The sequence below is a fragment of the Megalobrama amblycephala genome, linkage group LG11, assembly GCF_018812025.1.
Source record: "Megalobrama amblycephala isolate DHTTF-2021 linkage group LG11, ASM1881202v1, whole genome shotgun sequence".
In the NCBI taxonomy this organism is placed as follows: Eukaryota; Metazoa; Chordata; class Actinopteri; order Cypriniformes; family Xenocyprididae; genus Megalobrama; species Megalobrama amblycephala.
Genome location: NC_063054.1, coordinates 30,720,344 through 30,737,177, shown reverse-complemented (window position 1 = coordinate 30,737,177; position 16,834 = coordinate 30,720,344). Strand labels below are relative to the sequence as shown.

The 16,834-nt window shown below is 41.7% G+C and overlaps 2 protein-coding genes across 3 annotated transcripts in view; one reads left to right on the top strand and one right to left on the bottom strand.

Moving 5' to 3' along the window:
- The window catches only part of man1a1 (mannosidase, alpha, class 1A, member 1), a 163,010-nt gene that overhangs the window by 89,393 nt on the left and 56,783 nt on the right, over positions 1–16,834 (top strand). The window lies entirely within an intron of this gene.
- LOC125278318 (neurotrophin receptor-interacting factor 1-like) lies at positions 2,940–7,997 on the bottom strand. The gene is made up of 2 exons (XM_048207396.1): positions 6,464–7,997; positions 2,940–3,152 (listed from the first exon to the last, which is right to left on the bottom strand). Exons 1-2 carry the CDS (start codon positions 7,586–7,588, stop codon positions 3,150–3,152), a joined length of 1,128 nt encoding a protein of 375 aa, XP_048063353.1. The 5' UTR covers positions 7,589–7,997; the 3' UTR covers positions 2,940–3,149.

The following is a 16,834-nucleotide window of genomic DNA, read 5'->3' as shown; positions in this document are numbered from 1 at the left end:
TCTCAAATGTTCTTTGTACTTTCTTGAAGCCGTACACGCACCCGACTTGTACCTAGACTTGATTGACGTGGAGAATAAAAAGTGTATCGTGTTGTTCGCAAACCCGTTTTTCCAGTCATGTGCATTTAGAAATGGCTCACACCTTTTTGTCCTGCTTCCTCCATCAAGGCAAGAATTAGTTCAGGTGGATTTTATTTTATTTTATTTTATTTTATTTTATTTTATTTTATTTTATTTTATTTTATTTTATTTTATTTTATTTTATTTTATTTTATTTTATTTTATTTTATTTTATTTTATTTTATTTTATTTTATTTTATTTTATTTTATTTTATTTTATTTTATTCATAACACTTCTCTGCATCTTAAGAATGTTTTTATTTTATTTTGTTTCATTTCTTGTAATTTCTTTTAAATTTTATTTTATATGTTTTATTTTATTTATATATAATTTCTGACAAGCAGTTGCAGTAGTGCTTTTGGAAATGTAGTTCACTTTTTGCCTCTAAAGAAAACCATTTCCTCTAGACTTTAAACTGTTCCAGCTCTTTCTACACCTTCATAATAGATCTTATTCATTCCTGTCCATCAAGCGCTCCATCAGAGCTTCCTCTGGTGTGTCAGCACTTCTGAAGTTTTCATTGACGCAGTCCCTGCATCTTCATATCCCATCACGTGTCTTCAGCGTGTGTATGTTGATTTGTTATCATAGCAGAAGAGTGTGAATTGTTATCCTTAACAATTCACACTCTTCTGCCATAATCACAAATCACAAGCAGAGTGCCACTTGAGACTTGAGCTTTAATCAGGTAATGACCAGGTACGTCTGAGTTTTTCACCCACATAATGGCCTGTTTGTGTTGTTAATGTTGTGAGCTTGGTTGAGCAGTTAATCAGTGTTATAGCAGATACTGATGTTTCCTTAGCATACCCAGCCAATTAAATTTATTTTTTTGTACATTTGCACGGATGACTCACTGCTCCCCCTCTCTCATGGCCTTCTGGTTCCCAGTGGACCAGCGTTTCTTACTATTAAAAGCAAGGCCAATTTATCTCCCATCCCCGGAGTTACCTCCTTCAAATTCAGCTCGGTGTTTTCACATTTCAGAAATGTAAAACAGCAGCCGTACTTAAAGAATATGACATTTCTTTCAACATACAGAATGCTGTGAAAACATATTAGACCCTTAACTATTTGACAAGAATGTCTATTTTTTATGAATTATGCAGTTCAGAACAGGCATGCAGAGACAGAAGGTAAGAGAATAAAGAACAGGCAGAGGTCTCAGGAGGAATCTGCACTCAGGCGTTGTGTTTCTATCCGTCTTTGGTACATTTGCAGGGCTATCAGCACTGAGAGGCGAGCTGCAGAACACAAGATGAAGTAAACCCTTTACTTGCCTCCCTGGACTTTATCAGATTGCAGTCTCATCGTGTTTCCATAGGCTACAGTTTGTCAGCCATGGGAATTCCTATTTAGGTTTTCTGTCATTGTTAATTAGCATTGATTCGATTTGTTGTTGAATTTTTACTAGTTAGCTAGAATAGAATAGAATAGAATAGAATAGAATAGAATAGAATAGAATAGAATAGAATAGAATAGAATAGAATAGAATAGAAAATGTAATATAACTAGGGCTGTCAACGTTAACGCATGCGATTCAAAATCCTTAAAATAATTTAACGCATATTTAACACAAATTATTACGGAAGCATGTGAAATTGCATTATAATGTAATTTATGTCACGCAGTTAGATGATCTTAAAGTCCATGCTGATTATATCAGAGATGGCAGAGAGAATTATTCATTCAGTGTCTGTTTCGCTTTAAAACACAAACTCTCTGTCATATTATGTCATTGTATAGCGTGAGCCCTCCTGCATCGCGCTGTTCCTGTCTGAACGGAACATCGAAACATCCCACTGCTGTATGGCCAGATGATATGAAAACTATGTTTCTCGGCTGGATAAAGCAAACCAGCTTCTTGCTATGAAAGATGGATGAGGATTGCAATAAAAGTAAAGACGATTGAGGTGACATACAGGAGTCGTACATTAAAGGTGATAAAGAGGATCTTTTCGTCGACTGAGAATCCAAAGACTGTTAGTGAGTTTTTGAAATGAGCACATGCGTAAGAACAACCCCCCTTCCTTTCGAGGGAACGCCTCCCAAAATTCGTGCACGAGTATTGGAACACGAGTGTTTACCACTGGCATTCGCTGTATCGTGTTAGTGGATTCATTATGTCGGACTCACCGCAGGTAACTCATAATCTGCAGAACACTCCTGTCTCCTGACAAAAACATTGCATGCGGCGCCTGTGGAGTGTGGAAAGTTACTGGAGCGTGCAGCCGCGCTCGTCTCTCACAAGGAACGTCATGGCAGAGATTGACAAGCCAGAGGGCCAATCCGCGCACGTCTCTCACAAGGAATGTCACGGCAGTGATTGACAAGCCAGAGGGCCAATCGTTTACGCGATGATCGCGTAAACGATTGGCTGATGTTTTTAAGGCCCTACCTCGTGCACAGATGATGTATATTAATATTATTCCTTTCAGTGCACCTAATAAATAGTCTTTTATCAGTTAGTAAAGACAGTTTCAAGTAATATTGCAAAAATGTATAAAACAAAACATCCTCTTTAGCACCTTTAAGCACGCATGAGTCCGTTATATTGATGCACAAACAAATCATGTATGAGTGCTCTCGACACACTGATCGCACATTGTATTTATGCACAGACACGTTTCAGTACATTCACGTTGTTTTCACAGACATTCAGGATAATGTTTGGATTTGTCCTGTGTATGTTGCTGTGCAGGTCAAGGCGGTTGGTTTAGTTTTTTTTTTTTTTTTTTTTTTTTTTAGGCATCTCCATGTGCTCCTGTTTGTAATGAAGGTTCTTTGTGTAATGGGAAGGAAGAGGACAGGGATCGGCTTTGGGCTGCTGACAGTCTTTATTCTCACCAGAGAAAAATATCAAACACATAAACAAAAAGACGGTGCAACGCACACTCAATAATTCCACATCCAAGGACGGGCTTCACTCCACGACACGAGCACAGCTCACTCAGTCTGACTGTCAGCAGTCCCTCTCTCTCTCACACGCTCCTGCTTCTCCTGGCGTTTTATCCTGTCTCCACGCCAATTACTGGAACGAGAAACAGGTGTTCGTGATTTACATTCAACCCGTTCAATCACCGCACATCCCCAGACACTCCCTCCTGCTGCAGACCCCGCTAAACCACGCCCCCCTCGCCACATACCCCCACCGCCCGACTCAGGCCGGGGAGCCGTCCGGCCTGCAGCCCCCCCCCCCCCATTTCTGGAGAGGAAGTCGGCCACAGCCATCTGAACACCCGGCCTGTGGATCACTTTGAATTTAAAAGGCTGTAAAGCAAGATACCAACGAGTGATCCGCGCGTTGGTGTCCTTCATGCGGTGGAGCCACTGCAGAGGGGCATGGTCCGAACAGAGGGTGAATTCCCGCCCCAGGAGATAATAGCGGAGGGTGAGGACGGCCCACCTGATGGCTAAACACTCTTTCTCCACGGTGCTGTACTTAGCCTCTCTCTTAGAGAGCTTGCGGCTAATGTACAGCACCGGCCGCTCCTCACCCTCTATCTCCTGGGACAGGACCGCACCCAGCCCTCTGTCCGACGCGTCTGTCTGCAACAAAAAGGGGAGAGAGAAATCAGGGGAATGAAGTAACGGCCCGCCACATAAAGCAGCCTTCACCTGGGTGAAGGCCTGCTGGCACAGCTCCGTCCACTGGACCGTATCTGGTGCATCCTTTTTAGTCAGATCAGTCAACGGGCTGGTGAGGTCCGAATAATTAGGAACAAACCTTCTGTAATATCCCGCCAGCCCGAGGAACTGTCTTACCTCCTTTTTGGTCTTGGGACGCGGACAGGTTGCAACCGCTGCTGTCTTATCAATTTGGGGACGCACCTGTCCATATCCCAAGTGGAAGCCCAGATACCTTACTTCCACGCGCCCAATTGCGCACTTCTTCGGGTTGGCCGTGAGCCTAGCCCCTCTCAGCGATCTCAGGACAGCCCTCAAATGCTGCATATGCCGCTGCCAATCATTACTAAAAATAATAATATCATCCAGATAGGCAGCCGCATACGCAGCATGGGGCCGTAAGATCTTGTCCATGAGTCGCTGAAAGGTAGCCGGTGCCCCGAACAGCCCGAACGGAAGGGTCACGAATTGGTGTAATCCAAACGGCGTCGTGAAAGCGGTCTTTTCTTTGGATAATGGAGACAAGGGGATCTGCCAATACCCTTTTGTTAAGTCCAGTGTCGAATAAAAGCGAGCTGTACCGAGCCGGTCAAGCAATTCGTCCACACGCGGCATTGGATACGCGTCGAATTTCGACACTGCATTCACCTTGCGATAATCCACACAGAACCGCACTGAGCCGTCTGTTTTGGGGACCAAAACTATCGGGCTCGCCCAGTTACTGCTGGATTCCTCTATTACCCCCATTTCAAGCATTGCCTCTAATTCTGCCTGAACCACTTTTTTTTTGTGTTCAGGTAACCTATACGGCCGGCTGCGAATCACCACGCCCGGCTCTGTCTCGATGTGGTGCTGAATGAGGTCAGTACGGCCCGGTAGGGGAGAGAACACGTCGGCAAACTCAGCCTGCAATTTGGAAACATCAGTGAGCTGTGAGGGCGAAAGGTGATCTCCCCCCGGGGCCAGAGCGAGGGATTGTTTTTTTACATTCGCCTCTGGCCCGAGATCATCCTCTCCGCTAATCACCGTCGCCAGCATCACTGACTCCGCCTCACTCCACTTTTTCAGGAGGTTGAGGTGATAAATTTGACGTGCCCCTCTCCTGTCGGACCGTATTACTTCATAATCGAGATCACCAACTCGCCGTGTGACCTCAAATGGTCCTTGCCACTTCGCCAGTAATTTTGAGCTTGACGTGGGGAGTAATACGAGCACTTTCTCTCCCGGTGCAAATTTACGCAGATTAGTTCCCCTGTTATACAACCGGCACTGTCTGTCCTGGGCTTGTAACAAATTCTCCATAGATAGCCGCCCCAAAGTGTGGAGTTTTGTTCTCAAGTCCAGCACATACTGAATTTCATTTTTCGATTGAGATGGTCCGTCCTCCCAAGACTCTCTTAGGACATCCAACACCCCGCGGGGGTGGCGCCCAAAGAGAAGCTCGAAGGGGGAAAACCCCGTGGAGGCTTGCGGGACCTCTCGCACAGCGAACAACAGGGGTTCCAACCATTTATCCCAATTTTTGGCGTCTTCTTGAACGAACTTACGAATCATGGATTTAAGCGTGCGATTAAAACGTTCGACCAGCCCGTCCGTTTGTGGGTGAAAGACGCTGGTTCGAATCGATTTAATGCCCAACAATTCGTACAGTTCGCGTAGCGTACGTGACATAAACGCCGTGCCTTGATCAGTGAGGATTTCTTTCGGAATCCCCACTCGGGAGATTAAACTGAAGAGGGCGTCCGCAACACTCTTAGCGGAAATGTTGCGGAGAGCCACTGCTTCTGGATATCGTGTTGCATAATCCACAATGACTAATGCAAAACGATGCCCTCTCGCTGATCGCTCTAATGGCCCGATGAGGTCCATGCCAATTCGTTCGAAGGGGACCTGCATTAATGGAAGGGGGCGCAAAGGCGCTTTTGGAGTGGCCGGAGGATTTACCAGCTGACATTCACGACAAGACGCGCACCACCTGCGCACGTTCTCGTGAATGCCCGGCCAAAAGAATCGGGTCATGAGGCGATTTAGTGTCGCTGTTTGTCCTAAGTGTCCAGCCATTGGGTTAGAGTGAGCCGCATGGAAAAGCATTTCCCTGCGGCTCTTTGGTACTAACAACTGGGTTGTATCTTCTTTTGATTGAGTGTCTTGGGTCACTCGATACAACCTATCTTTAATAATCGCAAAATAGGGATAAGTTAGTGGTCGTCCAGGCCGGAGAGGCTGACCGTCAATTGTGCTGACCCTCTCAAACGCATTTTTCAGCGTGTCATCGTGAGACTGCTCCAGGGGAAAATCATCACGGTCCGAGAGAATCAGTCTCCCGATCCCGCTCGGTTCCCCTGAGGCAGTCACCACTGGTCCCCGGTCAGTCTCCCCCGCCTGCACTCGCACTTCCTTTCCCCGCGTACATTTACTCCAAGAGGCACCCGAGCATAAATGTCCCAATAATTTATTAAATGCGGGCCAATTCGTCCCCAAAATTATCGGGTGCCGGAGGTGCGGATTAACTGCCACCTCCACACTATGCTTTTGACCCCTAAATAGAATCCCGACTGACACCAACGGATAACTCGCGATATCCCCGTGCACACACCGTACCTTAACCACGCGGCCTGTATCCAATGCCCCGGATGAAATCAGGCTTTGATGCACGGAGGTTTGGTTACAACCCGAGTCCACCAAAGCCTGATATGTACCCCCCTTGATACTCACTGGTATCTGGTACTGACCAGCCTGACCGGGGGCGACCTGCAGGTCGTCCGGGACCCGGATCAATGTCCCCACCTCCATCACTGGACACCGGTCTATGAAGTGATCCGGGTCCCCGCAACGCCAACAGGCCGGCCCAGACCTGCCCGCCGCTCCAGTGGCGGAGAACGGGCCGAATGATTGGCGTGGAGAGAGGGGAGAAGCAGGCGCGGGGTCCAGCCCGGCGGTGGCCAGTCCCGCCCCCCTGGGCGGGGCTCTTGGCGCCACGAACTGCCGAGAATCCGTTCCACCCCGCCCCCGGGGCGGAACACGAGGCGGGCCGGGCGGACGGGACCTAGGTAGAGGGACAGGTTTAGAGAGAGAGAGGGGAAGAAGAGAGGGAGAGAGAGAGACAGATGGCAGGGGTTCGCCGACCCCTGGGCACGCCACCAAGTGGTCCTCCGCCAATTGGATGGCCGAATCCAGCGACGTGGGCCGGTGGCACTGGACCCACTCGGCGGTCTTCTTTGGGAGCCGAGTGGTGAACTGTTCCAGCACCACGCGATCGATCATTTGCTCCACGTCGCCTCCGTCGGCCATCAGCCATTTGCGGCACGAGTCCCGGAGCTGTTGGGCCAACACGAAGGGCCGGCCCGCCTCCCCCAGCTCCAGAGACCGGAAGCGCTGACGGTGCTGCTCGGGGGAGCGGCCGACCCGCTGCAGGATGGCCCTCTTGAGGTCGTTGAAGACCAGGAGGTTCTGGATGGGCAGCTGCTGCGCTGCCACCTGCGACTCGCCCGAGAGCAGCGGGACGAGCCGCATGGGCCACTGGTCCCGGGGCCAACCTGACACCTCGGCAGACTTTTCAAAAAGGTCCAGGAAGGCCTCCGGGTCATCTTGCGGGCCCATCTTCTGCAGTGGCAGCGGGAAGGGGCCAGCAGCTGCCGCGCTGGTCTCCGCGGGAACCTCCCGGTCTATCCAGCTCCGGAACCTCTCGCGGTCCTCCTGCTGGCCCTGGACAATCGCCTCGAAGCGGCGCTCCTGATCCTGGCGGAGATCTAGCAGGGCCCGATGTTGCTCTTGATGGAGGGCCGAGAGGGATGCGATGATGTCCGCAAACGGCGTCCCAGCGGCGGAGGTTGCCTGCATGGCGGCGGCTTCCGTCTTCCTTCCCGGGTTTCGGCACCAGTGTAATGAAGGTTCTTTGTGTAATGGGAAGGAAGAGGACAGGGATCGGCTTTGGGCTGCTGACAGTCTTTATTCTCACCAGAGAAAAATATCAAACACATAAACAAAAAGACGGTGCAACGCACACTCAATAATTCCACATCCAAGGACGGGCTTCACTCCACGACACGAGCACAGCTCACTCAGTCTGACTGTCAGCAGTCCCTCTCTCTCTCACACGCTCCTGCTTCTCCTGGCGTTTTATCCTGTCTCCACGCCAATTACTGGAACGAGAAACAGGTGTTCGTGATTTACATTCAACCCGTTCAATCACCGCACATCCCCAGACACTCCCTCCTGCTGCAGACCCCGCTAAACCACGCCCCCCTCGCCACACTGTTCAATATCGCAACTTGACTTGTCTAAAATGTAAACAAGCTCTCTGCTGTTGCACATACTATACTCTGTGAATTCTGAATTTTTTTTAATTTTTTTTAATTTTTTGTTTATGGATGCTTTGGTGTACATACAGTACAGTCCAAAAGTTTGGAACCACTAAGATTTTTAATGTTTTTAAAAGAAGTTTCGTCTGCTCACCAAGGCTACATTTATTTAATTCAAAATACAGTAAAGAACAGTAATATTGTGAAATATTATTACAATTTAAAATAACTGTTTTCTATTTGAATATATTTCACAAAGTAATTTATTCCTGTGATGGCAAAGCTGAATTTTCAGCATCATTACTCCAGTCTTCAGTGTCACATGATCCTTCAGAAATCATTCTAATATGCTGATCTGCTGCTCAAGAAACATTTAATGTGTACAATTGTACAAAATATTTGTGTACAATATTTTTTTTCAGGATTATTTGATGAATAGAAAGTTCAAAAGAACAGTGTTTATCTGAAATCTAATCTTTTGTAACATTATAAATGTCTTTACTGCCACTTTTGATTGATTTAATGCATCCTTGCTGAATAAAAGTATTCATTTCTTTAATTTCTTTAAAAAAAAATAAAAATAAAAATTCTTACTGACCCTAAACTTTTGAACGGTAGTGTATAATGCTACAGAAGCTTTGTATTTCAGATAAATGCTGTTCTTTTGAACTTTCTATTCATCAAGGAATCCTGAAAAAAAAAAAAAAAAAAAGTACACAACTGTTTTCAACATTGAAAATAATCATAAATGTTTATTGAGCAGCAAATCAGCATATTAGAATGATTTCTGAAGGATCATGTGACACTGAAGACTGGAGTAACGATGCTGAAAATTCAGCTCTGCATCACAGGAATAAATTACTTTGTCACATATATTTAAATAGTACACAGTTATTTTAAATTGTAATAATATTTCACAATATTACTGTTTTTTTACTGTATTTTTAATTAAATAAATGTAGCCTTGGTGAGCAGACGAAACTTCTTTTAAAAACATTAAAAATCTTAGTGGTTCCAAACTTTTGGACTGTACTGTATGTATGAATTATATGAAAAAATATAATTTGGTTATTTTGTGTCCTTTTTTGGAAAGACATCTAAATTTACCTAGAAAAAAGCTGAAAAATAAAAAAATAAAAAATAAAGATAAAAAATGTGATCTTGTGAAAATCACACTTCTATCTGATAGTATATAGGATATAAATTCCTGGATATAGGCAATGATGGCAAAATGGATGTGTTAAACTAGATAATTGGTGTATGCTTAATTTCACGATAAGTGCGATTTAATCTCGATTTTAAAAAAATCTTATAATGTTTTATAATCAGGGTCACATATAATATAATATAATCCTACATCATATGAAGACATTTTTATTGCTTCATTGTTTTTTTTTTTTGCACTATATTGGCTTGAAGTCCTGGTGATCTATTTGAAGAATCTTTCATAGTTAAAATCTCTGTTTAGACAAGACCTGTGGTTCTGATGGCCAAATCACAACCATACAATTCAGGGCCGACTAACCTGTTAATGTAAAGTGTGCTAAAAATAAGCTTGCTTCAAGGAAAGGCACTTCATATTACACAGTAATAACAGAAAAACTTTATTAACTGATACTAGAGGAAAAAAGAAAGAAAAAAAAACAAAACAGCGCAGCTCTCTAAATAACTATGAGGAGCATCAGGAACGCTGTGTGAGTCTCTGCCTGAAAACCAAAAAATCCATTATCATGACAAATGAGTTAGTTTTGGTAAGGGGAAATGAAGGCCTGTTTCATCTGGATGCTCTAATTATTCCAAGCGGTTTATATAAAATAACAGTCCTTCATTTACCCTTTCCACAAATGGCTTGTCCGTCAAGCCGCTTGACCTCTGAGTCTTCACGTTGATAAGGGCAAAATTTGCATTGGCAAATCTGCTCTCACATCTGGCCCCTTCAGTTTTCGTACGAGAAATGACCCGGCTTAGACTAGTAAATGTCTCATTACTATCGAGTAAATTAAGTTATTGCCATTTGGTGTTATATTTCAAATTTTACTACACAATTTTCTCCAGTGCTCAGTGTGACGTATTGTTATTGTGTCAGGCTCAACTGCTGAGACAGACCGTTGGAGGAATCAGACTCATTTCAGCTCTCACCGTTGAGCTGGACGGAGCTCAAACGAGCTTTGCTAAGCTGCAATTTCACACTATATCACCGGCAGCACAAACGCAATCAGAAATAAGTGGCCACTTGCCGGTTTTATTGAATTCTTTTCCATCGGTTGATATTTTTGAGGTTCGTTTTTCAGGATGTTTTGAACACCACGTAAATTCTGATGGCTTTTTAATATTTCATGACTCTTCCAACCTGTTGCCACCCGAGATCGCTCGCAAATGCGCGGCTCTGCAGGTGGCGTCTGGAGAGGTTGCGAGGTGAAGAGGTTTGCATTCAGACTGTTTGGCCTGACTCTCCTCGCTCTGCAGGTGTCTGATTGGACATGAGCCGGCGCTCATTGAAGCGGAGAAGTGAACCCTTCGCAGTTGGCCAAAGCTCTAATTCGAACATGCCGAATCCGGCCCTCCTGCTTTATTGTATTTATCTGCCCCTTATCGCATTTTATTCATGATTCACTGCTTAGATTTGCCCCCTCAGGCTTGGCATTGCTGTCAGGGTGTTTGTTTTGGCGAGAAAGATTGAGATTTATTCACTAGTTTCATCACGGCACCTCTGTTCCTTCCCAGACATGTTCAACAAGGCAAGTCTTGACAGCCATCTCTGTCCGACTATTACTGTCATGCCTCTCAGTGTCAACTTTCCATCTCTCAATAACAAAACCTCTAATTTACGTCAAAAATACGGCCTTAAAACACATATGAAGGAGCTAAACGCATCCAGCTTTACTTCCTGCCTCCATTCAGGCGTTTTATGCTGCTTTAGCTCTGGCCATTTAGTCCTGAACTAACATAATTGGATTACCGAGCCCAGGCTGTTTAGTAGCCACTAGAATAATCTCCAGCGTTAATAGGCCGTGGTATTTTCAGATGCACCATGCTGTATTTAGGTTAAGCATGATTACTATTGCAATCTGTTTGTTACAAGCACTTGGAGCCAGACCTCAGTTTGTCTGAGAAATCTTGCGCAATACTTTGTATTCCTTCCATTTGCCAGGAATGCAGCTCACCGTGTTTGCGTCTCACTCGACTTTTCGCACCACGGGATACCCTGACAGGGCGAAAATTGGTTTATGCGAAAGGGGTTACACATCGGTGGAAGTTTTGGAAGGATTATCACAGCTTGATCAGGTTTAAGAACCGGATCTTCATAGGTTTGTTGGCAGGTCCTGTAGCTCAGTTACCACCAGGATGTCTTAACACCTTCACAGGCTACAGACTTCAGACATTGATTTTTTTCATCCCTGTAATTTGTCACTTTAAAGGTTTAGTTCAACCAAAAATGAAAATTCTGTCATTAATTACTTACCTTCATGTTGTCCCACCCCTGTAAGACCTTTGTTCAAATTAAGATATTTTTGATGAAATCTGAGCTTTCTGATCCCCCATAGAAAGCAACGGAATTATCACTTTAAAGGTCCAGAAAGGTAGTAAAGATAATTAAAATAGTCCATGTGACCACAGTGGTTTAACCTTAATTTTATGAAGTGACGAGAATACTTGTTGTGCACAAAAAAACACAACAAAACTAAAATAGTGACTTTATTCAACAATTTCTTCAATTAACCCTCAGGGGTCTGAGGCTGATTTGGGGCCTGGAGAAGTTTTGACATGCCCTGACATTTGTGCTTTTTTCAGTTGTTCATAAACATATTAATGGAAAAAGTGTCATTACACTGTATTCAGCACAAACTAGGCTACAATAATATGTGAGGAACATGTATGTACATGTTTGTGTTTTTGAAGGAATAACGTTTATGCGTGGTTATTGAAAAAACAAAAAACTTGAAATAAAGCCAAAAAATATATATTAAATCTTTGTTCACAAGACTTCTGGGTATTTGAGGTTGTAGACTAGAGTTTTTGCTTCAAAATGAGGTAAAAATGATGCTGCCTGCTTGTTCATATAAAACAATAGAGAGATTTAAATTTTCTAAAACATCTTTGGTCAAGAAACACAGTATGCGTGGAGGCGTGAATCCTCATGAATAATGGGTGATTCTCACCTGAGAAGACAAAAGAATCGCATAAAGAGCTCTAATGACCTGCATAAATAATGAGCTCTTTCAGACAGGTAGGCTGTGAAAAAACCCTCTGTTGATCATGTCTCAAATCTCATCATAATGTAAATCAAACATACAGAACAGCAATACTGTGAAATATTATTACAATTTAAAATAATGGTATTCTATTATGTTCTTTAAAATATAAAGTATTTCTGTGATGCAAAGTGTCTGAACAGTTATGTTACCTCTATGGCATTTCATATAGGCTTTTAGCTTAAAAGCATGCACATTTGGAGAAATATTGATGGATTCTCATATGTTTGTCAATTTTCTATACAGAGGAATAATATTTATTCAGGATTTATTGTCATTACTATGAGCGCTGGATACTGTGTTTTCAATTCATACTTGCAGCCGGAGGGCGCTCTGCCCCTTTTGTCCACAAATGCCTGCTAAAGAAGAATAGGCAATCCAGGAACTAACTGAACTAACAGAGGCCAGAGATCGCTAACTATGGCTATTCAAAACACTTTTCAAGACAATAAATACACGATTGAGACGATGTATGCATGTATTGACTGAATTTGCGTCTGAATAGCGCTCCCTCCGTGGGCGTTGCCGCATTAGTGGATAATGAGCTGAATCACGGACTTTGACATGGCTCTCTTTTCATACAGATTACATAAACACAGAATATTTGTTTTCGATTTGACTTACACGATTTAAAACCTGACATTTCAACGTTTTTTTTAGACATAAGTCTAATTTTTTTGTGATTAGTATTCACTAAGTTACAGTTAATTTTCTGAGAACTATCAGATTGGAGTTCGTTCAGAGGGAGACGAGAGATCACGCATCATGTTAGTTTTCTTTATTTTGCAAAAAGCACAACATTTTGTTTTTACTCTGAGTGTACACAAATAAAAGAAGATATTCCACAGATTAAAATGGTGTATAACTCTTAATTGTATGTGCAACATTAACGGAGTATTTTGAGTCTCTTTCACACTGGTTAGAAAAAAACCGCGGTGATCACGCCGGCGTGACCGCCGACCCGAGGGAGTTAAGGTTGAACCACTGTAGTCACATGGACTATTTTAACGATGTCTTTACTACCTTTCCGGGTCTTTAAAGTGGTAATTGCGTTGTTGTCTATGGGGATCAGACAGCTCTCGGATTTCATCAAAAAAAATAAAAATAAATCTTTGTTCAGAAGATGAGCAAAAGTCTTACTGGTTTGGAACGAAATGAAGGCGAGTAATTTATGACAGAATTTTCATTTTTGGGTGAACTAACCTTTTAATGTCACCCTTTGTTTATTTTAGGCCCCTTCCACCCATCAGCTTTTGCATTATTTTCCTTGGCTAATGTTTTGTTTGAATAACAGAGCGAGCAGTTTTGTTTGTTAGTTCATTGACTGCTGTAGTTTTAGGTACATGTCACTTGAGCAAATAAACTCCATTGAGCCACAGCTCAGATTTCTTGTATTGGTCAGGGTTTGCACAGTTTAGAAACGGTGTAAAAGCATGGTACAGTTGTTTTTTTGTTTTGTTTTTTTTTTATAAATCTTTTTTATCTTTTATAAGCACATAGCATATTGAGGATGTAGTAATACACTAAACTACTGTTCAAAAGTTTGAGATATTTTTGATATTTTTATTTTATAATTGAATTTTATCCATAAAGGATACATTAAATTGATCAAAAATGACAGTAAAGACATGTATAATGTTAAAGGGACAATATGTAATTTTTCACCGCTAAAGGTCGTTTATTCAAAACAAAGGCGTAGCTTGATGAAGCCTTAATTCCGCGGAATCATGGGAGGTGTTGTCTTCACGTCTACAGCAGGTGGAAAAAAATCTGACGGGACTCGGGCAGAAATCATATTCTTATTCATTCCGTTGGAGTGGAACGAGTCCACTGGAGTGCTTGCTAATAAGAGACAAGCACGACACACGGCTCGAGAGCAGTGGAGCTTTTATTATGCCACAGACGACCGCTTCCGCTTCTTCTGGTCATTTGTATGTACATTTGTGTGTTGAAAGTTATTCTAGTGCTACTCTGCATTCGCTACTATGAGATGCTTCTTGCACACTGCAGTAAGCTAGATCGAAATTAGGCATGGTAAAGCATGGTAGTCATGGTAAATCAAGAAAATTAGATTTAAACAATAAGACTTACTGAGTTGAGCTATATAATAGTCATTAGTTTTCTGTCAACATAATATATTAAAGCGTCTTTGGTGTTTCCATGGTTTCTTCAAAATAAAACCGTAAATCGATGGTAACGCGGGTATGATGTCATTGACAGGCGACGCTTGGATACGGTCCGTGTCCTGGTTAAAATTGCTTATTTCTCTGGATTTAAACATTCTTGGAGACATTTGGGATAATATAAGTACACAATTCAACAAAATATATAACATTTGTTCTAGTGGTTTATTTTAATCCAAAATTCTTACATATTGTGCCTTTAAAACAAAATAATAACAAAACAAACTCTGCTTAGTTTTGCTATGTCAGTTATGTAGAAAGCTTCATACCAATATTCAGAAGTGCTGCGTTTTGGGACGAACCTCAACCATCTTTGGGAAAACCCCTTCACGCTGTTATTATAGGCCTGTGTCAGTGCAGTAAACTCTGCACTCGGCTTGAGCGAAATTGTCATATACCTCAAAAAAAATAATGTGCTTGTTTACATCTTACAGTAAAAGTGTAGTGTATCATAGTTGTAGATTTTTTTTTTTTTTTTTTTCAGGAAGTGACTGAACCTGTCCTGAAGTGTATCCACTTCAGCGCACTGACACAACATAAGCTGGCGTGATATTTCATCGGCTGATGTTTGATAGAATCACTCTGCTCCAGTTCCCTCATTTCCTTTGGCTGTTGTGGGTTCTTTAAAGGTTAAAGTCTCAGCTGAAACACACTAGTGAGAGTTTCTGCTTGACAGCAGGTTTTATTTCGCCGCTCTCATTTAGAGCCAAACGCGATGGCAGTCTTTTCTGTTCAATGTCTGTCTTTCCAGAAAGGTCACCAACTTGCATCATCAGATTAAGCATGGCTTCCAACTTCATTTTGAATGCAACATAGTCTATTATATGACAAGAAATCAGGGAGCATTGCAATTTGTGAGTGTTTGTGTCTCTGTGCAGGTCCACAATATTGATAGTCTAGAGTTGTTCCATTTTCATCAGTCTGTTTTGAATACTGAAATGCAAAGATGCGCAGACTCTTCTGAATCACGGCAAAACAAACCTTATTTTGTGAGCTTACAGTCTGATTTAAATTGAGCTAAATGGACCATGTAGTGTGAAATAAAAACAAAGGCCACTTGTCTTTCTATTGTGGTGTTCAGTAGCTGAACAGAAAAGATGGAAAGAGTACACACAACCGAATTATGTCGAACAGAAACATTGCATTTTTTTTTTATTTTATTTTTTTTTTATTTATATAAATAAGGGAATAGTTAAACAGTGTGTGGATTTTCCTCATTTATTTTAAATGGCTGAACTCATTGTTGGATTATTGACAAACAAATGACACACAAACTCTCTTTATGAATCAGTCACAAAGAGATTCTGAGTTATCTCTTTGAATTTGATCTTCTTTCAAACATTTATCTTGTCCAGACAGAAGAAATAGAGAGAGGAAAAGAAAAATGTGATCACTGCCATGCCTTTTCAGAGACTGTTTTGACAGGTGTGTGTAAAGCAGTCCTTCCTTTCTTCCTGTCCCTGAGTGGCTCCTTTTATCTGATCTTGGTGGTTTCAGACCACTTTATCGTCTGGTGAGAATGATCCAACTGTGCCTTTTGTGGCAGCCTTTGGGTAAAGGTCAGCAAATGAAGTACTTGATGGTATCTTTCATTCTGTTGTGATTGTTTGCTTTATCTCTTTATAGAGGTAATACTTGATTTTTTTTTATTTATTTATTTTTTAAAAAGTTTAAGGCTTATTAAATATTAATTTAAATTAAAATAACTGTTTTCTATTTTAATATACTTTATTTTAAAATGTAATTTATTCCTGTGATGAAGACAGCTGAATTTTCAGCATCATTACTCCTGTCTTTAGTGTCATTCTAATCATTCTAATATGGTGATTTGGCGATTTGAAAAATTTCTTATTATTGTCAATGTTGAAATCAGTTGTGCAGCTTAATATTTTTGTGGAAACTATGATCTTTTTCTTTTTCAGAAAAAGAAAAAGAACTCATTGAACTGATCAAGTGTGACCCTTAAGGCATAATGTTGCAAAAGATTTTATATATGTTATGTTATGTTATGTTATGTTATGTTATGTTATGTTATGTTATGTTATGTTATGTTATGTTATGTTATGTTATGTTATGTTATGTTATGTTATGTTATGTTATGTTATGTTATGTTATGTTATGTTATGTTATGTTATGTTATGTTATGTTATGACGATACTAGAATTTCATATGGCGATATCAAAAGCAGCTTAACAAATGTTAATGTACACAGTTAAATATGAACATAAATATTATCAAATTAAATATAAAAATATCATGTATCCTCTAAGTATTGCACAGTTAAGTAAACGTAATTTTTACAAGTAATTATCATGTTTTTAATTAAACATGAAAACTGACAATAATGGA